This window comes from Acanthopagrus latus, chromosome 2, assembly GCF_904848185.1.
Source record: "Acanthopagrus latus isolate v.2019 chromosome 2, fAcaLat1.1, whole genome shotgun sequence".
Classification (NCBI taxonomy): domain Eukaryota; kingdom Metazoa; phylum Chordata; class Actinopteri; order Spariformes; family Sparidae; genus Acanthopagrus; species Acanthopagrus latus.
In genome coordinates, this window is record NC_051040.1 from 22,737,177 (window position 1) to 22,764,409 (window position 27,233).

The window sequence follows — 27,233 nt, forward strand, 5'->3', positions numbered from 1 at the left end:
TATTGGCTCCGCTGGGATTGCAGGTGACCGAGCGTCCCATTCACCACATGAACCTGCACTCCAGTTTTTGCGCTGCAGTGTGCGTTTCCCCTGTTTGAGACGTTCCAACAAAGATCCCTCTGACGCTATTTAAGCTGGAGAAATGAACCACAAAATTCTCAAGCAGATTAGCGGCATAAGAACACCCTCATTGTTAAATCCCTGCATTCCAGACCTGGGAGGATTGTTTTACCTCCAGCCGACTGGAAAGATTGTTATCCTTTCCCTTTGAGAAGTTAACTCTAGCGAGCTCACATTCTTTTTCTAAACACGCCACAGGACTGTATCAACTGTGTCAAACCATATTTAGAACATAACACACACACACACACAGATCTTTTTCTTTATTTTTATTGAAAAAAAAATCAACACATTATTATCACACAATTCCAACAGCTTCTCTGTGAAAAACAGCAACAAAAATGGCACAGTGTGGCTGGCGAGCGAACGCAAAGGAAAACGCCAGACATTTGCCGCCTTTAATTTTTCTGAACAAGAACAATTCAGTGCAGGCTGGACAAAAATAACAACAACGAGAAAGTGAAGGGGGGAAGGGGTGAGACCGGAGCAGTTAAAAAACTAGCTTGTGCATTGATCTTTTTTTCTTTAAACGTTAAAGGTAATGCAAGAAAGCACACATTGACCGTGGCCAAACTAATACTGGCGAAAAACAGGGTGTAAAGAAAAAGAGATCATACTTAATATAAGCATGTTGTCTGTTGCTGTGCCAACTGCTGTTTGTTCATGGAAAATCTCACATGTAGATTTGTGACTGAGAACATTGTGCAATCCAAGATGACTTAAGGCTGAAATGTGACGTTCTCACAGAAATGCTCACTGTGAAAAAGGTTTAGTGTATCATAAGGACAGTACGCTCAGGTTGCCTCTTGGAATGTGCTCATGAGGTAACAGACACACCAGAAATATTTCATGTTTCCTGCCATTCATTTCACAAATAAAGCTACCCAGCACGACTCGCAACGTTTAACATTATAGCTCGTCGCGCATCTTTTCTCCTTTAGGCCTGACCACCCTGCCGATGTACAAAATGGAGTTAGACTTGTTGTCCCTCACTAAGAAAATGAAGGGGTGGTCCACGTAGAAAAGTTTGGGATTCCTCAGCTTGTCGGAGCCGAAGATGCTGGTGTCGTACGGGTTACCTCCCACATCCAGCTCCAGGGCTGACGCATGGAAGACGTTGGAGAGGTAGAGGTCCTTCTTTCCGGAGATGTTGGACAAGTCGGCCTTGGCTTTGTCCACGGCCTCGGTCAGGCCGAGCTCAGCCAGGTGTTTCTGGAAAAGAAACGTTGCTCAGGTCAAAGGGGATGCTGTTGGGTTGGCTTTTAGATGTAACCATACATTATTACAACCAGTCGATCCATCGTATCACCATGACCTACCTGCAGGTTGTGGCTGACGTCCAGTGAGATCTTGGGGAGGGAAATGGCCACAGCCCTGTTCTCCATCTTGCTGATCCACGTGTCCACCTGCTTTCTGCTTAGGAGTTTCTCCAGGCGATCAAGGGGCTCCAGGTGGTAGGGCATGATCATGATCATAGAGGCCTGCTTCTGGCCCAGGGGCATGTTCAGCACGAAGATGCGGTTCTCCGTGTCATCGTAAAAGTCATACAGACCTGCGGGGAGCGCACCGATCAGATCATGTTATCTTGCTTGCAGTCTTGTCGCTAGAATCAGTTTTGGAGACACAATAACGATGGAGACACTCACCTGTGCGATGCATCATGGGAACTCCAATGGTGAATGAGCGGGTCACCAGGAAACCACGCTGGTCCACCATTTTGTCGTGGAACCTCTCGTCCCAGTGTGCTGTCGGGACAAAGCCACAGAGAACCGGTTACACATCTGAACAATTATTTTACATCCCCGCGTGACTGGGATCAGAAAATGGAAACACAACAAGGCTTTGAACAAGAGAGACTACTCATACTTACGCTTGAAGAACATAGCGTTGACAATCATGGCTCCGTCCGTGTTCTGCACATCCTTGGTGATCTCAGGCAGCTTGCCATCGGTCGACTTGGCCGCCCACTCGTTGATGGAGTTCACCGCGCTCCTCTTGTCCCTGAAGTTGATTTTCGAGTGGTCGTAGTTGTAGTGCTTCTTGCTGGTTTTCACAAAATCGTCGGCGAAGGAGACGGAGCTGGGGCCGTAGAGGCGGTTGTTGATCTTCCAGGTAGTGTTGCGCTTCTTAGCATCGCTCACCTGAGAAAGAGCAACATATGAGCAGTGACAAATGAGCGAATCATAGAAGGGACTGAGGGTCTAGTTTGTGTATTTGATATTGTCGTACTCACCTCAGCGAGCAGCTCCGACAGGCCTGCATGCAGATGCTCATCCTTCAGTTTGTCAGCACTGAGGACGGTCTTGACCTGGGAGGCAGTGGAGGCCTTGCCACCAAGAGCCACCATCCCCAGAGAAGAGGCCACCACTACAGGGGAGATGAGGATGTTCTCCGTGTCTTTCTCCTTCGCCATGTTGTGGTAGAGGCTAAATCAAAATCACACAAAAAAGATTATTTGCTTGTGTTACGCTTCTGCAAAACCAACCATCACTATACACAATTATGATCACAGAAATGTGTTGATGTCAGACCTGAAGGCCAGATTGGCGCTGGTGTCAGCCAGCGTGGTGGCGTGGCTGCTCAGCTTCTTGTCCTCTGCAGAGGCCATGAGGCCCAGCAGACAAAGAGCGACAATGTTAGTCATCCACATCCTGTCTGTCTACTAAAGCAGCCTTGGCAGCCTGTGAAAAGGGCACAAAGGAAAAAGTTAGGGCTGAACGCTACTCAACCTGCGGTTGCTTCCTAAAATCAAATAAAACAAAGGTATGTGTATTGATTTTGAGATGGAAGGCACACGCTCAGAGTATGGGGGTGGGTTTGTGGAGGGAATAATCTTCAGAACTGGACTATAACTGGGATGTGAAGCTGTAAGTGGAGGGGCAGGGCTGGCTCAGCCCACACAGAGGCCTGGGAAGGCCTCCGATTTCAGGCAGACATCCACCTCGCCACGTCAGCAGCAACTGAGGCTTTCAGCTGTACAACTGGAGCTGCCGTCCAGTCAGAGAGATGCTCTGCGCTGAGTCGAGACTGAAATATGATACCTCTCTGTTCTCTGTGTATTGTAATACCATCTGCATTTTGATGACTTTAATGACTTCTTCTTGAGCCAAAACAAGATAAGGATAAGAAATCATTGTGATTCTCTGTGCAGAGTTTGTTTTATACATTCTCTACAGCAGCTCTCTGAGTCTGCTTTAGTCCCAGAGAAAGGGCGTGTGCCTGCAGGCTACATCTAACTCAGCACTTGTTCAAACAAAGCGTTCAGTACATAAGGCTGTGATTAACCAGCTGCTTCTGCGTCTCCAAACACGTTTCTGCTCCCTCTCCACCATTCTGAGTGCAGATATACAGTATGTCGTCTGCATCTCTGTGTTTGCATATTTGTGATACAGCAAAAAATTACTTTTCGTCATGTTCGTATACCTTGAGATCTTTTGATGCCTGCGATTTTCATTCTGAAAGACAAGAGGTGCGAGCAGGGTGTAATTCATTATTCACAAGCTCTGATGGAAACATATTCTGTGTTGTCGAATTTTTCCACCTTATTTCCCAGTTTTCAACCTTTAGAGTTAAGTCGTTAGGCATGTTAGCCACCACTCATCCACAACTTTTTTTCCATTGGCTGAGCGTGAGCCAGAACAATTTTGTCCAATCAGCTGCGCCACAGTGGAGCAGCAGCACAGATTTGTGGAGGGCAGGGTTGGACCTCTCAGCTTCACAAAGTAATCAATTCAGCAACAAACAAAAAAAAAAATTGGGTGTGTATGAAGTCCTGATTGCTCTTAATACATTTAAGTGCGCGCTGACAAGCAAGAGGCAAAAAAGCTTTTTGTATCATCATGCTGGGAAACTTTAAGCTCAGCAAAAATGTATTCTTTTTTCCCCTCTACAGATAAGCTCAAATAATCTGCATGCAGGTCAAAGAGCCAGAGAGATAGCTGAGATTTAAAACTGGTTAAAATGGAAAAATGCTGCACTGTAACTTTAAACCATGGAACAACAAAGCAGTCCTTTCACCCTCTGCATTCCTCCCTGAAAACAATGACAGTTATTCTCTAATCCTTACCTGGCACAGATTCGCTGGGTCTCTCCTCTGAGTTTTTGTCCCGTGAAAAGCACAACTGCAACACACTCTCCTGCTCTTTATATCCTGAGAGAGAACCTTCTAGAAGTGGGAATGGGATATTCCAATGAGGGTGTCTGTCTCTCCTCAGGAAGTTGGGAGCTGGGACGTCCCACTTTAAACCACAGCCTGGAATGAGAGGGGCAGCTGAAGTCTCAGCACTGGTCTGGGCTCAGCTTTGAAACTTTCCCAGCGGTGGTTGCAGTTAGAAACACAGAGGAAATCTGATTTATGGTCAGTCTTAGCTGCCGATGTACAGAAATACTCCTCGGCCTCTTGGTCCTAAAGCTGCTCGCTGACTCAATCTCTAACGCTGGTTTCGTCACATGTAAAATATGTATAATGAAGTGATTGTTGATAGGAATTGAATGATAATTTTGCATAAAAAGCTGTAGCCTGTCGACACTGTCTTTGCAGTTGTTGAGAACTTGTGTGTGCGAGCCTCTTTGGAACAGTATTCTTCTGCAATCTCATCCGACGATACGACAGTGAATGGGCTCATTGTTGGAAATATTACCAAGTAACAAGAAAAGCGGGAACTTTATCATTGTTAACATTGTAAGAAAGATGTCTGATTTCACATAGAAAATTCCAGAACTTTAAAAGCTTTACAAAGGCTCACAGGGGTTTGCAGGATCTCCATCCTCTGCCCCCTCCCCCACAGTGCCACGTCTCTCCAACCCAGCTGCTGATTGCAGGGTTGTTGAAGGATGGGGGTGTAAAGGAAGGGTTAGGGTTAAACAAAAACTGTAGCGTCCTGTGAAGGGCTTCCTTTCTTAATTCATTTAAGAACATTTTAAAGACAATAAAACTATGTAAAGTAAATATCTGTCCTTTGCTTAAACATGTCATATGAATGTCTACATTATAATAAAAGACTCGGACAGTCATAACATGTACTTATATGTACTGTATGTCTACATGTCTACTTATCTATATGTTCTGTCTAATCTGCAGAAATCAGTGAACAATTTGCCACAATTATATCCACTACAGAAGGACAAAGAAAGACAGCTGATAGATACGTATAAATTATTGATCTTGGTGTCTGATGCAAGCCAGAGGAATTCCTTCGCTCTTAATCCTCCTCTTTTGCAGCCCTCTGCAAACTGTCCTGACACGCCAGCTAATAACTGGCTTGGAGGTTTTATAGTGGCTTGTCAGGCGAGGCGTCACAAAAGTTCAAAAAAAGTTCAAAAAGGAAACGGTCCCCAAATCTAACAACGAGCCCACCTACCTCACAATTTCATATTTAAAGGGCTTTACACATGCAGGCTTACAGCTACTTACCTTACCTCAGGGGGTGTTTGTCATTCTACAGAAAGCCCCAGGAGCAACAGTTCACTGTGAAATTCCTGAGACTGAGGGCAACTTCTGGGTCAAGCAAGTCTGGTCAAATCTCTGAGTGCACACGATCTTTAAACTAGCAGTCCTTCCATTGTCTGCTGTTATATGGAAGACACCTGGGAACATTCATCCAGACATAAGAAGTGGGAAGAAAAGGACTCATGACGGATGTTGTATTTGTATAATAATGGTATGATCTCAATGAAGACTTGTGATTGTGACACTACGTTGCATGTGTGCTTTACAGAAAAGACTCAATGGGAAATACTGACACTGTATGGATCCAGGATTAGTACCTCCTTCAAACTGTCTATAAACACTGTTTACTAGTGGCTGTGTGAGAATGAAAAGAAGCTTCCAGCAACTTTCCAGAACCACCAACACATGCAAACACCTAAATTACTGTAAGACTTTTGTTCCTTGAGATGTGTTCGTAAGGATATAGAGGCAACACTTGAATGATGCAATATTTCACCACGTGAATATGTAAAGCTGGTCAGAGGATTGCAACAGAATCTGATAAAAGAGCAGGAGAGACAGGCCTCAGAGGGCGGAGTCAGCCCTAAATAGCTAGAGCAGCGAAATGCTATGGAGCCCGGTCAACATCTGGATATGATTACACTAACCTCAGCACCCGTCTGTGCCTGTTGCATCATCAGTTGTATGTTTTTTAGTGCTGCGGCTCTTTTCTTGCTTGTTTCCTTCAGTAAATTTGAGTTCATTTCAGGTCTATATATTTGGATTTAAATGATAAACTATGGTTGACGAGCAGGGTGGTTAATATTTTACAAGTACTGACTGGGGAATGAAAAGTAATTATCATGACTTTTAAAGGAGACATATTATGCTCAATTTCCTGTAATTTTTCATATTGGAACACTTTCCAGAAAAGCTAAAAAAAAAACTAAAAAAAAACCACACATCTCATACTGCACTGTGTTACCCCTCTGCCAGAATCACTCTGAAGCCCCCCCCAATCCTGAATACCCCATCTGCTCTGATTGGTCGGCTCACTCACACCCGAGCCAGCACGCGCAACAGTGCTGACAACAGAGCAGCTAACAACAACAGAGCAGCTGTGCTAAATCAATTCATACGTGCTAAAGTGGCCCCAAAGCACAAATTATGCAAATGTTTGACACTCTGATGTAGTGTGACGTCAAAAAGTCACAGAATTAAAGGCGTCACTACTGACGAGGCGTTTCAGGAGCAGAGAGAGAGGAGCTCTGCTGGAACAGACTTTGACCTTTTTAACTTTCAAGATCTTTCACATGCACAAGAACATATATAAAGCTCTGAAGGAACACAAAAACAAAAAAAGCACAGTTTGTCTCCTTCGAAGGTCCAGTGTTTAGGCTTTAGTGATATCTAACTGTGTGGTTGCCTCGCCCTCCCCTACAGAGGCCATTAAGAATTGTAAAAGGTCCTCTCTATATCCGGTGTTTGATTCGTCCATTCTGGGCTACTGTAGAAACATGATTATGGTGGACTCATTGTAAGGTAGCAAAAACACAATTCTCTGTTCAGCTGACTATACACTAGTGATTGCATAGCTGCCAATAGATGCCCCCTTAATCATACACTTTGGTCGTTGCTATTTATCAAGTCATGAGGAAACATTTATAAGAAATGGAATGCAACCAAATTAAATTCAAACAGCTGCTCGTTTTAAAGTTGCTACTGTAGAGGAGGACAGATGCACGTGGGGGTTGAGATCAAACATAGGGGTTCAAGAATTCTCCTGTGTGACCATCTGTGTTAGCTCTTCAAACGAAAAGACAAACAGGACTTGGCAGCCTGTTGAGCTCTTAGGAGGGTTTCTAAACACCTACTTCCACACATGTGTGTTGACCCTTCCTCATTAATGTACTTTCCATATGGACAACAATATTGTTTGCAGATTCCTGTGCTATCGTCTAAACTCACCCAAGGTGTATGGGGCAGAGTCTGGAGTATTCTCTGCAAATGTTTTCTTTATCATTCACAGTTGCCATTAATTAAAATGTTCTCAAATAATGTTAACAGTCTTAAATCCATGTTACATATCATGTATGTTTATCAGGGTTGGTTGTAATCATGTCACTCCGTCACAAACTACTACGACTGCAGACTGAGGAGCTGCTGGACACAAAGAGTCTACTGAGGGAAGCAGAGCACTGCAGCTGCCAAGAGAAGTGTGACGTAAGACCAGAGAGGTGTTTCATCTTTGCTGCATGATGTGACCTTCTGTACTTTTGAGTCTGTGAGTGCAGCGAGGGGTTTGATTGCATATAGTGCAATTTCAGTCTGACCCAGGCTTAAATTAGCTGTTACAAGATGATAATTAAATGAATTTTACACACACTGGAGAATTAGGACCACTTGCTCTTCTTTGAAACAGACTGCACAGTCAACTTTGAACATTTGAACTGTGTACTAACTAAACTACTGATGCTTTACAAGTAGGGTTTACTTATAATCTTCTAATAAACTCTTCTGCCACCCTTGAACCAGTTCTATTACGTCCCCTATAATACTGTGCATTTAACAAATAAAGCTTTATCATCATACCACAGTCTGAATCCTGTCACTCAACGCTTCGTCTTTAATATCAGATTAAGACACGTTTGCACCCATCTGTCTACGAAAACATCAAAATGAATAGGGTGCAAAAGAATCATGTTCAATCAAAGTTATAAGGCTGACCATACTGGCCACCAAACTTTTAATTCAACAGAGCAAATGATATGTGGATAATTACACAGTCATTTTGTGCAGCATAACTGTCTAATTTGGATCTAAGTTGGTGATGACAAGGCACTGTGGTGAGTCCTTCTAATGGTTTGGATAATGAATGAAAATGCCCCCTGGTGGCAAAGATTTCAGGTTGCAAAGGTCCTCCAAGGCCACTAAAGTTCTCTTCACACTAATTAAAGTCTTAATTGAGGTTGTATTAAAGTTTGGATTTTTTTCTTTCACTCTCGAGATGTAGTTAAATTTAACCTCTTTTAATTGGCATTTTTTAATCTCCCACTTTGTGCACGAGAAGAAAAAAAATGCTAAAAGAAGAATCTTGCTGAGACAGCAAAGACATCCAAACCTTAAAGTTTGTGTAGAGGCCTTACATGTTGGATATAAACACTTAATGCCAACACATTTAGAAGAACCAGTGGAAATAATGTTTCAATATTTGGCAAGACAACGTAACTATTCTATCTGCCACTTAATTGCATTGTGGACTGACAGCCACTAGATGGAGTGCACAGCAACCAAATTAAGTACACCCTCTGTGCTAGGGAAGGTTTTTCAAGACACCATCCTCAAAGGTTTGCAGACGGTATTGTTGTTCGACTACAGCATGAAATAATAAAAAGTGGCGGCATGTTGAGGAGTCGAATCAAGTTGCTTTGTTGACAGTCAGATATAGTGACTTCCACTTTCTGTTTGACTGACACACTGACACATTTTTCTGTTTATGCCTACCATTTCTTTCTTTGCTGAGGAATGTGGTGTCCTAGCCCTTGAGGCGCTACTTCTTCATTATTGCATGTTGGTCTGAGAGCAGACTAGATGCTACAGTAACTCATTATTGGCTCTTTCGGGGTCCACATTGGCATTCAAAGACGGGATGTGTAGAGGCTAGCTAGTTACTTTTAACTTCAGTCGACATCCCTGAGACAAAACGACAAGATATCCATGCTTATTTCTTCAAACTCTGTTGATTATTTGATTTGATTTTGAAATGTTTTAATCTTATATTCTTGCATACAGCTCCTTATAGAAAGGAAAAACCAAAGCAAAATACACAGGCAAACATTCACGTCGACTCCCTGCAGCGATCTTTAAAGCGTTATGTTAAATCACTGGTGTTTCAGTCCCCCGTCAGACTTGCTGCAGTGACGCATCTGAACAAACCACACCCTGCTGTGAAATTCCAGCAATCCCTCAAAGTGATAACAAGCTGTTGAAGTTGCATTTAGATGATACAGTCTGCAGTATTGTCTTCATTGGTATTATCATTATTCCATCCTCATTCCCCCATGTCTCTGCACCAGCATCCTCACACACAACGGCAGTCACAAACTCTTCCATCGATTCCTCTTGCGTTTACGTAACACCACATGCACAGGAGACCCCTACCAGCCATCCCATCCTCCCTGCTTGGTTGGCATTTCCAAATGGGTGGAGTTCACAACAAAGTGCAGCAGCAGGAGCTACTGGCTAATACCAACCTGTGGAGAGAGGAGCAGGGAGGCTGGGGTCAGCCACATCAAACAGTGATATGCCACGGGAAATGGTCCTGAGGGGAAGCATCTCCCCGTGCTTCCCCACCTGTTGATGCTCATAGGGCGACAATGTCAAGGTGTGTGTGTCTGTATGGTGGCTGCATGGACGTTAAAAGGAGGGTGTAATCTCAACATCAAATTGCCAATTAGTTTACCCTTTTTGGTCCGACTGCAGTTTTATGCAACATGCCTTAAGAAGGCCAGACACACACAAACTCTTAATTTCCATCAGAATGATGCTGAAGTATCTGGCAGCATCACCACACTGACTGTTTCCTTGGTGATACATCTGAACTGTTACTCTTTTTTAACCACAAATCCTCCTCCACTTAACATAGGAATGTACAATGTTCTGGCGAAACCAATGAAATGCATCTGCTCTGAAAATGCTTGAGCGCCTCACACGCAATATTTGTATCTGCTGGTTAGTCATTTCACACCCCAGGGACCTGCTGACCACCTGTCATTGTCCTGGACGATCATCTGTGTGAGTTTCACTGTCCTCTCAGATACAATACACAATTCAATTTGTGTGGCTTTGTTCCAGAGAAAGTGCATGTGTATGAAATGTAAAGTTAACTGAACATATCACCACATACTACATAAATGAAAGGCACCTTAATGTGTGCAGATCAGTGAAAGATGGTGGACCATTGGCCACTTTAGTTGGTTTCTTACCTCATAGAAATAAATATTCTGATGTTATGGTCCCCGGGCAAATCAGTCTGTGTAATCCAACAAACTACTTTTTCTAAAAAAACAAAACAAAAAAACCCCCAAGCATTTACCTTTTTCTTTACGAGTGAATACATTGTATCCATGCAGTAGGGACACTGCGCATTTGACGTTTCCAGAATACTAATTTGTGGTTAAAATGGGGTTTCTGTTATGAGTATTGATCCAAGTAACAAAGAAAATGTTTTAATCATTACAAGAGGTCAACATTTGACATCACCCACCATCACTGTGCCACTATCAGCAGCACTTCTATACAGCTAATGGAACAAATTTAGAATGAATACTTGATCACAGTGTGTCAATGGTCGATGGCAAGGCCCTGCCTGACATTGTATGCTGCCATTTATTATAGCGGCAGATAGTGTTCTCGTGACACACACCAAAAAAATCAATAAATCAGTTTTGTTTAATGAGTCATCTGGTGTGTGTCAATGACTGAAAGCGACAGAGTCTGAACGTGGAAAACACTGAGTGTGGAGGGGCCGGTGACCCCTTTGACAGATAGATTGTTTACTTTGTTGAATTGCCTGGTCGATTAATGAGACTCATTTGAACAGTAACTAACTTTATCGGATGCAATGGTCTCTGATGGTACTGGAAAGCAGAGCTCACTGCCTGTTAATGTGGAGGACAATCACAAAACATCATCATCATCATCATCAGATATCAAAACATGTTATGCAAATGACTGATCTGATTGAAAAGATCCCCCTCCATCATTTGCATAGAGAATACAAAGATGAAAATGTGTTCGGTCACGACCTTTAATCGTCACATCTGATAATGAAAGGCATTTTGTTCATTATCATATTATTAATATGTACAGTGTGTTAGATGTGTTGTTGAATCAGTAAACAGATTGATTTAAAAAAAAATGCTAAAAATTTGGCTTAAATGACATTTGCACGTTGTTGCGTTCAAATCCCAACGGATTTTCTGGCTACGGACGGCTGATTGGGGAACATGGTAGTTCAGCACCAGTTAGCTTCGATTTCTCTCACTTTGGGGTGTTAGTAGAAATTGTGAAAAGCGTATTGAAACTTCATGAACACGCTTCAATTTGTCTGAACGTTCAAGTTAATTAAAACAACGTGAGCGCCTCTAAGGTGTACCAACGGCGACCCAAACCGCCGGTCGTCGGTGAATTTTCGACGCGACGTGAACGCGCAGACCGGGAGTAAAGTCAGCCTGGTGACGCTCTCTCACTGTACAGGAGGGCTGGAGATAAAAAGACCGACACACACTCCTCCCACCACTCAGTCCACTGAATCAGGGGTGTCGGTGAATACTGCTGTTCACAAAGGGGTAGAGGAGGTTTTACCTACAGAGCGATCCAAAAACCACAGAGGACGGAGTAACTGAAAATATAAACGGGACGATTTTTTTTTTAAGCTCAACCGAAGCCACCACCAACAGCCGTCCCGCACTCACCTCACCCGGCTCCTTTCTCCTTTGTTTTCGCTGTGAAACTTCGGCTCTGTCAGCATTTACCGGCCACCCACCTCTCACACGTTACCTCTGACACGGGTTGTCCCCGTTTGACTCTCGGACAGGGGGGACATTTTTTTTTTCTTTTACCGAGGAGAAAGAGCCTCAACTTCACCGAGCGGCGCGAAGCTAACTGTGAAATCAAAGAAAAGTGGCAGCAGCCCTCAGACAGGTGAGTGTGTAACGATGTGGTTTGTTTGAGCTGTTTACCTGAGGGTGACTTCTTTTTTTTTTGTAAATGAAGTTAGCAACATCTTTAGACATTTACTTTTTAGACACATGTTTACAGTCACACACCTCATTTTCACATATTTAAAAAAAAGTGTCTGCAGCTCTAACGTTAATTGATGGGAGTTTTTACCTTTCACACGAGCTAACTAGCTGTGACGTGCCTACAGTCAAAACAAGCTAGTATCCTTCACAAGTTGACACGTTTCTGTCCTTTTAATAGACGTTTACGTTTCAGAGTGAAAGGCTCCCTCAGTGATGGGCATCATCAGTGTATTTTTAGCTATAAGTATGTGTTTTACCCATCACAGGGTTTAAGCTCGTACTTGCCACACTGCTCACTGGTGGTCTCATGTGCAGCCGAGGAATGGGACACGCCCATGATGTTGATTCCCATGAGAGCTAGGGTTTTCCTTTTTTGGTGTAACTGGATTGATTCACACACCTGAGCTTCCCATTCACCAACTGGGGGGGGGGGAAGCATTCATATAAAGCTGAGGCAATCTGTGGATTCCTCACTCTGCATGTGCAGCATCAATTGGGACGATATGGCCTTAAAGTAACATCGCAATATTTTTAGGCTATGTCACGATGCATGATGCACATCGCGGTATCATCAGATCTCCTCAAAATAACTCCATAGAAGCCATGACCAGGCGACACAGTCTGAAAACAAGACATTTTGTGACCAAACCCCAATATCGATTTTTCAACCTATTGGAAAATTTTCATAAACAAAAACAATCTTCAGTAACGTGGCTGTATTGATTAAGTGGGTAATATTTGAGCAAGAAGAATAGTCTGGTGAGTATAGAAGATTACATCATTTTACTGTAACACAACCTCAATAACCAGCAAAATACACTTGTGCAATATTACGATGTGACTACATAGATAGATAGATACTTTATTGATCCCGGAGGAAATTCAAGTTTTTTGTTTTTTTGTTTTTTTTTAGATAGATAGATAGATAAATGATGGTATAGATGGTATACACTCTCATGAAATAATGATAACGATATGATATTGATTTATTGCCCAACCCTTGTATTAATTTTACTCATGCACAGCTCTCTTGCTACCGACATTCATGATTCATGATGCCATTATTTTCTCTTTTGAAGACCATGATTGTCGTTGGGATGTCAGTATTCCAAGAAAGATGTCAGTGTCTTGTGCGATTCGTGGGATCGCTTATTGCATTTCACGTAATGCAGCACTTCATCAGAGGGAGTTTAATCTAGTCAATATGCAGGCTTTACTCATCTTTAAACCCGGGCCACTGGAGAGGATCCATTTGGTACATCGTCTCTAACCTTTAGATCCTATTTGACTTTGTTCACACGTCCCCATCTGTCACTGCAACACTTCCACCAAAAACAACTAACACTTATTTGTATTTAGTAACATCTTCTAGGCATGTAAATAATTACTTTTTAAAGGATTACCACCTGCTTAGTCCGAGTTTCAGTAGACAGATGACTCAGGACGAGTCAAGACTTTAAAAAGTGACTGTGCAAAGCTGTTTGTTTTTATCGCTTTTTTTACAGCGTCTATAAATGGATTGAGGGGCCACGGATTGGAGTGTGCTGAATACAGTGTTTTTTAACCTCTTTTTGGCTTGTACCACAGTGCTGTATATGCTCCTGCATAGTGAGTGAGGCTCCTGTCCTGAGGGTAGCCAGCACTATAAAAATGTTTTCAGGTCATGACATTGAGAAATGTGAGAAAATAAACATCACTGTTGATGTTCGGATCGCTCCGGTTGCAGCTGTGCGAAAAAAGGGTACAAAGCGTTGACATTTTGAGGTTAGGATACGTGGCATAACATATACATTTGTACAGTTCTTCAAGTTTGCTTGGATTAGAGTGGGATATGCTTGTCAAAAAATGTCAGCAGCCATGCTGAAAAGGCTTTGGCTTGTTTTAAAGATTACCCGCGACTTGAAATGTTATTTTAGGGGAATAAATGGAGAATAGAGGGACATATAATAGGTCAGAACATGGAGGAATGCAGTGTGCTGTATTCACAGCAGTAATCCACTTACTGGATACCAACTCTTGTACACATAGTGTTGCAGATATATTGAGGAGCTTTTTAACCTTTTTCTTTATCCAGATTCAATCTTCCATGCATATTGCTGCTGTTCACAAAGTAGATGTCCTGCTGATTAGACATGTAGAGTTGCACTGCGGAGACAGTAGCTGGCCCTATTGTCCATGTGAGACGAGTATTGATTCCGTATTTCAGCCATTTGGCTTTGCCCTGCTTATGTAACTGCCCATGTTTTTGTCTGGTGTACTGTATCCTCAGAAGAGAAACATGCCCAACACTCTATAGATGAAATATCTTCGAACCTAAAGAAACACATCTGTAATATCGGTCAAATCTGTCAAACCAGTCTTGCGTGTAAAAAATGACCTGTTATTATTGGCTACCCTAAAGCAGTGAGGTCAGGTCCAGCCCTTTCTGTCTCTCTGTTTCGCTCACACACAAACTCACACATGCACACATCTTCCGTGCCTGTCCCCAGTAAGCATAATGAACCTCCACCGAGAGCTAGCACGCTTCTGAAAGTGATTGCTATTAGTTCGTTGCACCCACATAAAGGAAAAATCTGATTTGCATGTGGCTCTACTCACTGGAGCATTAGTAAACCTTTCATGCAAAAGTAATGGGTAGCTAAATTGGATTTAAAGGTTTAAGGAAATGAGGAATAGTAAAAGCTTTTGTACAATCTGTGTACATATCAGTCTTGCCTAAGAAGAGAACCATGAATTTCATAGTATTTTACATTACACACCACAACTTCCACTGCATTCAATTTTCCTCTCTGCTATTACATTTCTCACCACCTTTAACCAGAGTTAAAAGAGCTTGGATGAAGCACACGCTGGCAAAGATTGGGTTCAAATTGATGTTGAGGAGTGGCAGTGCTCAAGACTTTACAGTATGAGCTGGTCTAATTCTGTGAGGCATTGTTGAAGCAAATGTGGATGAGTAACAAATGTTTGTTTTGTTCAAAACTGATGTTGAAGCACAAAGTCAATAACATGCAATCACATAATGGAGCCTTGCTTCACCGAGAGAACAAGCTTACTCAGTTCAGATGGAGTATAAACAACAATAGGCTGAAGTTGAATGGTTGGCTAACATGGGGAAAATCATTTGTTTATCTGGAAGACCAAGTGACAAGCCAAATCTTTATCTGCATGTGCAATTACACGCTTAGTCAGCATCTTTCAGTCCATGGGTTTCAGTCAAACAACAGAGGGCTTTGGGGCAAAGTTAATTCGTATTTGTAGTCATGTTTGGCGTGCAAATGTTAAGCTGATGAGTGAAACAGTCCCTAAAATGAGCTTGTACACTATATCAATAATTGTAATTAATACTATTAATCAACAACAATTATGTTAATAAACATAACTGAGGTCCTCTCACAATTACAGACACCCAGTTTGTGCCAGTTGCTGACAGCAAAAAGTCAAAACTGTCAGAATACCATTAGGTTATTATCGCTTCCGTGTCAAACACAGTTATAAAGAATAGCAGATCCTGGTAAATTTCAGTGTTTAGCAGAATGAGATTTGTGTGAGATGACCACCTGATGAACTGTGGTTTCTGGAAAATTGTTGTCAAATTCGAGCCAACAATAAACGATCGGGGGCTAATTGCTGTTAATTTCTCCGTCAACACTGGAGGTTTTGGTTTGCTGTTTTTGCCAGTTTGCAACTTGAGCCGTCTTCAAAGCCCGACAAACTGGGCGGTGCAAAATAGAGGCCTCTCTTTGAAAAAAGGCAATAATACCTCCTTGACTGCATAACAAGTCTGTTTGTTTTTCTTTCATTCTTGGTAATTTTCCCAGCATTTGAGATCCACCGCCACAGAGTTTGACCACTGCCCTCTGTAGCTCAGAAAATGCCAATTTAGTAAAATAAGTTTTTCATATGTTCAGTGCATTGGGTGTCTCTGCATTACATGTTTTATGGAAGAACTGCTTACGGTTATTATCTAATCCTGTAACCATGGTAAGGAAAGTATCTTTTTATTTTATCATTTTAGTTTATTTCAGACGCATATTGTTTGTATTTAAATTGTCCTTGCAACTAGGAAATGAAAGTGGTTTTGTGTAATCAGTCCTGCAATGGAATTAAACAAGTTGTATTCAAGACAATGTTTGCGAAAGCTCAGAAAACCAAAGATACCATGGTGGCACCTGCATGTCTGGTTCTGCCTCCCGGGCTCAGACAGCAGTCACAGTAGAGGACAGGGCTGGGTGTGATGTCAACACACAGATGGTGGTGAAGAGCCCTCACACAGACATACAGATGGCACCTTGATAAAACATACTAGTCCACCCACTTTCTTTTGCCTCTCAGCAATTGCAAAACAGTCGGACTGAGGTGGCCAGAGGGTGAACTGAGCCAATGGAGTTGTCCATTTGCCCACAACAATGGTTCCCACCATGTCTCTGCATGCCATGAATGTCTTTGTCAGCTGTTTGCTTTCCTGGCCACAGTATCAGCATGACAGTGTCACCTATGATTAGGAACCCAGGGTACTTTGTCTCAACCCTTAACGGCAGACTGGCCAGGAGGGGTCCAGACACAACCCCTTTTGCCATTGCTGTATGTTTCTTAAAAGCCTCACAGCCGGGAATATTGGGTCATGCCAAATTAATTTAGGAAGCACTGCCCCAGGTAGTATTACAGGAAAATGGAGGTGTACAGTCGAGTGTCGGTAGGTAGGTTCATCATTTTCTGACAGGCAGCACTAAAATTGTGCCATGAAATGCCAAGTTTTCATCCAATCCAGAGTACAGTCACTGATTTCATTGATGACTTCAAAGTTAAAGCCAAAGGAACCAATCTTGTAAATCCTCTGAAAACCTGATTGCTCTCTGCTTCTATGAAACATGATTACACATCTCTGCTGTAGAAAATAAATTCCCAGCAGTAGATTGCTTCCGTGATCGGTTGAGTGGTTACAGCCCACACACCCTTTTTTTGTTGACTGGCATTTTATGGCAAAAGCAGCTGTGAAAGCAGTGACAGATATAAAGTCAGTGATAAAATACTGTAAGTTCAATCACACGGGGGCACTGTAAAAAAAAAAAATAACAAACAAAAAAAAACAAAGTAACCGTTGCCTTGCTTGAAAAGCAATTTAAGCAGGCTCATGAGCTCTCAGTTGGTTGTGAAGGACTGTGTGTTTGTTATGGCCTCAACACTTTGATATAAAATGTGTTTTGTAGGTATTTTAAATGGACCATTAACTTAATCAAGAACCATCAAATGAAAAGCATCCAACATATCTGCTTGCATTTTCTTTCTTTATTACAAAATCCATGTACCATGTTATGAACAGTTTGGAGAATTAACAATTAGAGACCATTTAGTGGAAGCTGCTGATGTTCCAGAGGAGCTGAGCATGAGCGTTTAACGCCTAGTTCACGTTCCTTATCAAAGCTTTAGTAATTGGTGTGAAGGAACATCAAATCCAGATGGAAGTGACTATAAAAGCTGTTTTAAAAAAGAAACCTTTTCATACAAGGCTTGAAGATTGGATCCAGATGTTGTACACCTGCTGCTGGTTACAACAGCAGTACACTCACTCTGGTTTGACAAAAGAGGGAAAGTGCTCATCTTTTTTTTTCTTTTCTTTTTTTTCTGCAAAACCATTAATCCACCTGCCCTTTTGTCCTGGCTGTCTCTCTCCCTAACATACCTACAAAGGATTTTTTTTTTTTTGTAGAAACAGAAACAATGTCAGAAACCCCCAACTTGACGTGACTTTTTTTCTTGCACCACTAACAGGCCAAAATGTTCTACTATTCCAGCAAAATATCTCAACAAGAGTCACAGCCTGACTCTGGGATCAGCCTCCTGTCTTGAGTGCTTCCCTTCACTACCCCTCCAGTCATCTGAAATCACAGGCTGTACTGAAGTTCATAAGAAAGCGGGGTGCAAGTATACATTAAACAGACAAGAGTCGGTGTCATCCAGTCTTTAAAGGCGATAATTATTCCCGCCCACACACAGCATCAGCTGCCTAAACAGTGGCATGGTGGAATCAGAGGTTAGCACTGTCATCTCACAGCAGGAAGGTGTTTGGCTCAAACCCCTCAAAGCTGTTCTTTGTGAAGTTCGCATGGTTTTCTTTCTGCTTCTGCGCCAAAACATGTGTGTGGGTGGTCCACGTATCTAAGGCATTGGTAATACTCCTGCCTTTGGCTTTGACACCTAGCAGAATAGATGTTGCTCAAATTGAAGATTCCTATTTTCAAGGTACATTGGTTCATGCTTCAAGGGAGAAGGACTGCATTTGCAGCACATAAAACACATAAATCAATAATGATGAACTCCTCAACCCAGAAGGCTCCATGAAGATCCTAATGTGGCTTTATTGTTTACTTTATCCACGTTGATTTGTCAAGCACTGTCCCTGCACTGTCAAGCTATCAAATCACCTTTTGCTCTGACTCCAAATCTTCAGTCCATGAAGAAGCTTTCACGCTATATGGTGAAGCCCACCTTTATAGACTGTGCCCAGATTATTTTCATCTCCAGATGAATGATGAGGGCAATATCTTCACACATCACTTGACCCACTTACACCTCTGTCATATAGCCCGCACTGAAATGAGTGGGTGGATTTCATTCGCCTCTCTGAGTCATTCATTTCATTGTGTTTTGCTCTAATAATGGAAATGAGTGACAGTAATGACTCTTCATCTCCCGTTGTCAATTTCCTAATGTGAAGATACTGATGGGCTGTGATTAGATTAATTTATCCTCGGGATTATCTGTGACCCATATTTTTTTTTCACATTGATGGGCTGTCAGTGTGATGAACAAAGTGTCAGAGTGTCTGGATGTTCTTCTACCATACCCCTCCCTTCAGTTTAATTAATTTTGTTGTCTATTGCTGTTTGCTTATATTGTGTCCACTGAATTATAGCAGTCGTTTTATATTGGTTAGTTCAAGAGCTATTTCCCCCCACAACAGTTCTTATGTCTTGGCTGACTTTGAGCTACACTTGCATCACTCACTGCCTTGTATAACAGAGCCCTGGAGAATGTCTCTTAAATCTTGGGTTTAATATATTTAATAGATCAGTTATCTGGTAAATGCTAATATGGTGCCTTTTTCCTAAGCTTTCTTAATGTGAAGATTGTACTGTACGTTTCAGAGTCAGTTTTATCATTAAATGCATATCATGACCTGTTCAATGTCGATAGCAGGCAGGATATTAACAGCCAAGAGCCCTTACATAAGTGTTTTGCTATACACCTATATCCTCATTTGTCAGGTCAGGATGTTCTGGTGTCACCATGCCGCCAGTATGTGTTGAGTAATACTCAGTTATTTTCTTTCTTGATGTTATAACATCAGGGGAACTGGAGAAACCTGAACATCGATTCATGTTACTCAATATGCCTCCGGGCTTGTGTGCTTAGACATTAAACTGCATTCATTCTTATGAATATGTCAAGGACTGTTTTTAAGGTCATCAAAGTGACTTCAATGGACCAGCGCCATTAAAGACTCTTGACATGTCCCCTCACACTGCCTCATGGTCCTCCGTTGAAAAGATGCAATTGGTATCGCAACTACATCCACCTGCTTCTTCAGAAGTAGTGACACCTTTTTTCGTACCCGTAGAATCTCTTTTCCCTCCTTGTGTCCGCTGTTTAAATTTAAAAAGACATCAAATTCCTGACATCTACCTTTTTTAACATCAGAGTAAACTGCTTGTTAGCCAGCATGCACTTAATTGTGCTTTGTCAGTGCTTATAAAATAGTTTTTTGCTTACTTGCAGCAAGTTAATCAGTCTTCCTCCCCTGATATTTAAATATTCTGTGAAAGCAGGCTGATGATTGTTAACTTCTCCCTATTTGTAGACGCCTGGTCCCTTGGTGGCCCTGACAAAGTTGAATCAATGGCTGTAATTGATTCTACCATAGTTCAGTCACTTGTCTGTCAGTCCATAGCATCTGGATGCATAACTAGAAAGAAATTTTGCTTAGATGAAAAGCTTTAAGCACGTTGCGGGTTCAGTTTCAATCTCATCTTTTTGACCCATGACTGAAAGGCTTCACGAAGGTGACAAATCACCTTACCTCCATGTGTGCTGTAGGAGTCACTGACTGGCAGAGATGACTGGACAATCTGAGAGTGATTTGTGGTGGGACTTGATGTCAGACTCTGGAAGAACCGGAGCCTTGGGCTATAGGCTGTAGCCGTTTATTCTTTGCCTTCTACCACATTGACGCATGGGAGTGATTTATAGTGTTTGTTTAGAATTATGTTGGTAAGTTATGTTGACCTGTTAGTATCTATGGTTGCATCTGAGATTAGATGGAAACATTAAATGTGTTTGGCAATGCAGAGGCTTTCTGCATTGATTGGCATAAAGCCAATGCAGCCAATGATTAAGAGGCTCAGTTTATGCAATATATTGCACCATGTTGTTAATGCATAATTCATGCTGTACCGTGACACAACCAAAAGTATGTTGTATGCCCGTTTCTCAAGCTTGTAACCTTAACTGGAAGTGGACATTTCTTCACACGTTTTGATATTTTTGTTATTGTACTTTATGTTGTGAGATGGATAAAAGCACAAGGGAGAGTCGAGATGGGAGACAACAGTCAGAGAAATAAGTTAGGCTGAGAAAAGTAATTTCCCATGGTGTCCTCTCCTCTAAAAAGAGACAGACATTGAACACCGCTTTAAATAAAGACTGGACAGACTAATACTCTTCCCATGGGCAGTTCAAAATCAGTATGTCTCTTATCCAGGACTGTAGTGATTAGTGATTATTAAAAGTGGCACTTTTAGACAAAGCACAAACATACCCACTTAAATCCTCAGGGCAAAAAAGCCCAAAATACAGTATATTCTATGGCACTGAATCGTGACACAAGTCGGACATCAGGTAAGTTTCTCAACTCGACCCCTTTTCAATTTGAATCCCTCAGATATTGAACAATTGAGTTTGTGATTTAGGGTGATACCCTCCACTCAATTACTCCATGGTTATTGAAGGGGATGTTATTCATAGCGGTCACCATGTGATGGCGGATACAGTTTGTATAGTTGATTATTATTTTCATTGTACAGATGGAAGAAACCAAATGAAACCGCTACTTTGAGGGCCTCAAAATTCATTGAAGGTGAATAAGCAAATTGATATGGTGGATATATTAGTGCCTGCCACATGATTGCTTTTGAAATGTGTGTGTACATAGTTGTAATATTCCAGATAGTTCTTTATGATGCAGTTGTGTATTATTTTTTCCATCTTTACATTATATTACTTTTTTATAGTTTTTTTGCTGGGACTCTTAAACGTGTTTTAGATTGATTAATAATGCAGTATGGTCCACTAAGGAGGCCAAAAGTAATATTGAGTAAAGTTTAATAATGATATATTATGGTGTGAGAGAAAATTGACTCTGACTGAGCAGATTTTTTTGAGCCAAAGCCTGTGACTTTCCTGTAGGGATTTAGTGCGTCCTGCTGCCTAAATTAAAACTTAGATTTCCTTGTCTCTGATCCACAGTGCTCCTTTATGAATACATTTAATTTAACAGTATCTTTTTGTGACAGTAGTTTGCCCTCGCGTCCCCTGAGCAGTTGAAGGAGCACACACAGAGCAGACACTTGCACATATTGTCCATGCCTGTTGGGACATGTCTCCACATTTTAGTTTTTTTAAGAAACTAACTTGGCTTTGTCACATGGCAAGAGGAATTAAAGAAAGTAGGTATAAGCTTAGCTGGCATTACTTTCTTTATAACCTGTGTTCACCTCTGTATACAGAAATTATCCGAGGTGCACACTATAGTATGATACTGGAAAAAAGCTAGTCCATTAATTTTCTGTGTACTTTGAGTTTAAAGTTGACTGAATATGACTGAACCAACAGCCAGTTTATTAAAATCTAAAGATTGTAGTCTTGTGCTGCAGTGCACAGGAGGTGAAGGGGTTCGCTTCACAGAAAGCAGCAACACTGGTTTGTTATTGCTTAAACAGCACAAGAGCTGAGTAGCATTGGCTACCAGCATCAAGAGCACAGATTATTTGAGGTTAAATGGACCTTTCATGACTTAATTTCAGATGTTGCCAAGACTCTCTACAGTGAGTGTCCTCGACTGTCCTGGCTGAGCCAGCTTCAGCAGTTCCGATGTAATGACTCCCCTTACTTGTTGTAATGGGCTTTTTCCCCAAGTGTCACCGATCAATTCCCTCGCATGCATCTTCTGAAATATTTTTTTGAAATATTCCCTTAAGGAACTTCTCGTTCTCACCGGTGGCCTTCATACCCATAGTTCTCTGCTGCTTGCCCTGTCCCTCCCCTCCTCGGCCATTGAAGAAGACACTGTTTTCTGCTGAGAAAGTGCTGAGGCATTTCCTCCCCTGCAGACTGTTTTCCCTCGCTTTGCCTTTTGGATTGGAGGAAATGAGGCAGCAGAAAAGAAGATGACAACAGCCGTTTAGGGGTTCAGGTCATACACCCCTCATCATCTCTTCATATTCACCCATATTCCGAAATCTTGTCTGACACACACAAGTGTGGAAAGCTGTTTCTCCTGTGCTGAAAAGCTTTAATCACTTGCTGATTTAACCTATTTCCATCACAAAGAGAAATTATGGGTGACAGGATCTAAAATTGTCGTTCCAGGCTTAGCAAAGTAGATGTTTTTCTGAAGATATTTGGATGTCAAAATAAGCACGAGAAAGGTGGTCTTTTTCTGATTTTGTGGCCTGGTTTATGTGTCTGTGACACAGTGAGTCAACTGCAATAGTGCAGCCCACATGGTGGTCACACTTCTGCACCTACTGTGGCCTGAGATGTTGCATCCATGTTGGCAAAATATGGCTGTGCAGCTGCAGAGTCTTGGATGGATATATTTTCTTTCTAAGATTTTAATTTAAGGCTGCTCATGCTGTATTTAACGTAGCTTTTCCAGTTCAGTGCAGTTTATTCAAGATTTAATTGTCTCCACTGGGTCACATTTAGCTGATGAGTTTCTGGAAAAACATCTTGCTGATAAAAGGATTAACTGCAGTGTCTTTATGCAGCCTGGAGGAGGGTTGGAGATTATTAACTATGAAGTAGAAATGGATGAGCTCCCATTTGAGGATGACAAACCTGTGGCCCCAGTGCCGCTGAGCCTAATTATGATAATATCCCACATCAAATAGTTGGAATTAAAGGGCTGTTTGATGTTCAGCTCAGTGTGCCTGTGTGTGTGAGTGAGTGTGTGTGATATTTTTGACTTTGAGGATACAAGAGGCTGCACACTGCCTTGAATGAAAGCTTTTGGAGGTAAACAGGTTATAACAAAAAACACATGAACCACTTGGCTGTAACAGTGTGGAGATATTGCTGTGGATACAGGTTCTAACAGTATAATTTGTCAACAAGTGACAACACGACGGTGCAGAAAGTGGTTGTTACTTGGCCTCAATGAACACGCCGACGGGGCTTTGCTGTGTCAGCTGCACAATCGTTTTTTTTTTTTTTTCAGTCTTAAAGGCTTGGTCAACATGCCCAGACACATTTTCATGTTTGTTTTGTTCATTATATGTGGAGTTGTTGATCCCACTCAACCATCATTGAAGTTCAGGCCTGCCAGTATTAATATTCAGTCTTTTAATCCAATTTTGTGTCTGTTCTGCAATGGATTTATTTTATGTCAGCACCCTCCCAAGATATTCATCACTGTGAAATGGAAACTATTTTTTGTTTAATTCTTTAATTCGTTAGTACTAATTGGTCAATGAAGTTTATCCTGACAATAGTACTAGATCACAGTCCAAATTTGTACCTGCCTAATGCTGCATGCGCTCATAAACAACAGAAAATGACTTACTCTCTCATGTTAATGGTGGCATTTCTTTCTTTCTGTAAAGAAATGTATTTTTTGTGGCAATAAGGGGAAAAATGTAATTATTTGATATTTATCATCTTCATATATTGTTTGAATATCCACGTTGGATTTCATGGGAATTCACTCATTCGTTTTTGAGGTTTAATATTAGACCAGTGCCCATTTTAACCTGCTGATGGTACCATAAGAGGTGTTTTTTTTTTTTTTTAAACTGCTTGGCCCTCTAATCGAGCAAGTGTCAACACCATCCATTGAGCCCTGCTACCAGTGTATCTAAAAATGGCAGATTCTGTGCACATTTTATCCCTTCAGCAGACCCAAAATCCTGTGCTTACCAAGCTGTGATCTCCATCCATCCGACAGACATGATTTATTCAGAAGAAATATCAGACAGGCATAATTGCTGTGCCAGTAGTCAAGCAGTTCTGATCTGATTAAGGTCCAAATCCCACAGACTGTGATGTAGCTACTCGGTAACGTTGGCTGCATGACAGCTTTATATTTGGCAATACAGTAACACAGATAAGATGATTATTGAGAACACACTGGCAGCTCATGGTGTATTTAGCCAGTGGTGGAAAGAAAAGTGATGCTCTGGGTTTGTCCAGTTCATGCCAGGGTTTGTTTGACAGAGTTTGTCCCGTATCAGTCAGTGCCAGCGTTTGGGGTTTGATTCTCATTTCAGCCAAACAATAGATTTAGTCACTGTATTTAAAATGTTTGATGTTTGAACAGTAACCCAAATCGTATGCTTTCTAACCTATAATACAGCATTTAATTCAACAATTTTGATCTTATTCCTTCCAATAATCTAATATATTCCAGACCTAATCGCTGGTCATCAAATTAGTTGGCCTTGAATCTTGCGGTCGTTAAAAGGTTTGATTGTTGACTTCATTGTTTTCTGCACCAATGTTGTTTCAATGGCTACATCTCTGCTTGTAATTACAGCTGTTCTTGATTTAAATGTAACACTTTATCTTGAGGCATAGAGTAGCATTGCACATTGCCTGTCAAGACCCTTTTTAAATCTGCTGGGGTGGGCCTGTAACATTTTACCCTCTGGTCAGGCCAGCCCTCCTCAGAGCAGTTTCACTAATAACAGGAAACATGGCCACTGCTGCAGATGCTAATGAGCAGCTGTCCAGAGCCTGAGACAGCCTGATTACAGCAGGAAGAGTGTAGTTATCACGCTAAATGCTCTGAAACATCAGAGTGACTTAACCATGTGCTAGCTGTGCTTCAACGCTGCAACGAAGTAGATATTCTACCCGTAAAAGTGCTGTGTTTGTGTGTTGTTAAGCATGTTTGTTTGACTCTAATTAGCACGGAGGGACTCCATTAATTATGCATAGTTTATGCTTGCATAACCCCAACATGCACTTTCAACCCCAGTTTGTGTGTTTTGCAGCTGTAGCGGCACAACAGGCTCCATCATTTCCCTGGAGAATGAGTTAAACTTGTGATAACAGCCAGCACTGCTGTAACATCGTTATTGTTATTATAGCTGTTTGCAGAGTCTCAGTGCTGAATCAGCAGCAGCTCAATGGGAGGACTGAGTTATAACTCTGATTATTCACAGCCAGCACAGCCTGGTACTTCCTACCATTGGTCAACACCGCAACATTAGACAGGCATGAGGGGGCTTCTTGGTTTCTTCTAAAGCATCATAGTGTTCTGATGCTCCTCAGTGTTGAGAGGGGGTAGTGGAGTGGTAGTGAGGCTGTAACAGTAAATAATGGCTCCCTGACACTTACATTTTACGATAAAGCATCAAATAAATGCAAAGACTGTCTGTCTGATTTTTGTGCTTGTTTGGGCTTACAAAGTGGCATGCACTGATTTATATTCTGAAAAATGAATGGTTCTACTAAAATGCTACTATTATGTTTCATCCTCGTTATGCCTGTTGGCCTTTTCTTTGCCTGGCCTTTGTCCTGGGCCTGGCATAAAAGATGGGCCTACATGCTGCCTTTTGGCCCAGACATGTACTGACTGTGTGATAGTCTGTTCACCAAGCCCTCTTTCAGTTTCATTGTACCTTATTTTTCCCTTAATCATATTGATGAAAGCTGTTAGCAGTCTCAGTTGTCATTGGAAACAGGAACTGGGACACAAGGTTTTAATTTGTTGCTGGGCTTTCTTATCAAATGCATGGTGTTTTTAAGCCAGCACGTGTTTTTCAAAGTGCCAGACATGTTAATCTAATTACAATTTGATCTATGGATTGTTAAATGTTGTCTGTTTTGTCTCAACACGTAATTATGTTTGCATCAACAATAATGTTAAGACTTAAAATGTTTTTTTTTTGTTTTGTTTTTCAGGATACTTTGTCGTCAGTGGGATGTTAGAGCTCTGGCAGCGGGACTGACAGAAGGAGCATGGTGAAACACCAACCCCTCCAGGTCTATGAGCGCCAGCTGTGTTTGTCATGTATCACTGGGATCTACGGTTGCCGCTGGAAACGCTATCAACGTTCCCATGATGACACCACCAAGGTGAGAGGGTGGGGGAGCCCGTTTTGTGTTTAAAAAAAAAAAAGAAAACACATCTTGACACAGTGCATTATATTTCATTACAGTGCAAGTTGGAGTACATTTATGTGATGGTCACTAGATAATACACATCACTCATGTGGGCCTTCAGCAGCCAATCTGTTAATGCAGTGGGATGACATTTGACTGACCTTGCACCATTTTACTACATGTCTGAATCTTTCCCATCCTATAGATGTGCTAAAGAAATTTTACAATCATGAGATTAAAGATAACCTTTCCCTGTGAAAAAAGCACCTTGTTGATAGTTTGTCGCACTGGTACATTTGAATTGTCATAACAACGTGGGTTAGTAAAGCAGTGAGGCTGCACTTGCTGTCATTGATCATCTCACAATTATATTCAATACACACACGGTGTGCACATTTGCTCCGATCAAGTTAGCGGTGAATGAGACCTGATTGTCTCTTTCTCTGTGTATTCTGTCTTGTCGAGGTCATTTAACATGATCGCTACGCAGCTGT

At 41.7% G+C, this 27,233-nt stretch overlaps 2 protein-coding genes across 6 annotated transcripts in view; one reads left to right on the forward strand and one right to left on the reverse strand.

The window, feature by feature from the left end:
• Positions 1-368: 368 nt before the first annotated feature.
• On the reverse strand, positions 369-4,342 carry serpinh1b (serpin peptidase inhibitor, clade H (heat shock protein 47), member 1b). Of its 2 annotated transcripts, XM_037117547.1 has the most exons (8): positions 4,187-4,311; positions 3,544-3,575; positions 2,652-2,801; positions 2,354-2,546; positions 1,991-2,261; positions 1,767-1,865; positions 1,440-1,672; positions 369-1,332 (listed from the first exon to the last, which is right to left on the reverse strand). In XM_037117547.1, the coding sequence occupies exons 3-8, from the start codon at positions 2,768-2,770 to the stop codon at positions 1,030-1,032; spliced, it is 1,218 nt and encodes a 405-aa protein (XP_036973442.1). In that variant the 5' UTR covers positions 2,771-2,801; positions 3,544-3,575; positions 4,187-4,311; the 3' UTR covers positions 369-1,029. The 2 variants fall into 2 exon arrangements, with proteins under 2 accessions (XP_036973442.1, XP_036973438.1); XM_037117543.1 differs by lacking the exon at positions 3,544-3,575 and having other exon boundaries at positions 4,187-4,342.
• A 7,433-nt stretch (positions 4,343-11,775) lies between these two features.
• gdpd5b (glycerophosphodiester phosphodiesterase domain containing 5b) overlaps positions 11,776-27,233 on the forward strand; it is a 42,658-nt gene continuing 27,200 nt past the window's right edge. For 2 of the 4 annotated variants that reach the window (XR_005079131.1, XM_037122642.1), the window contains exons 1-2: positions 11,776-12,253; positions 26,539-26,712. Coding sequence is in view for 2 of the 4 variants with exons in the window: in XM_037122642.1 (XP_036978537.1) it covers positions 26,596-26,712 (117 nt within the window). In the remaining 2 variants the exon portion in view is untranslated. The remainder of the gene's footprint in view (positions 12,254-26,538; positions 26,713-27,233) is intronic. The other 2 variants (XM_037122650.1, XR_005079132.1) reach the window with 2 other exon arrangements.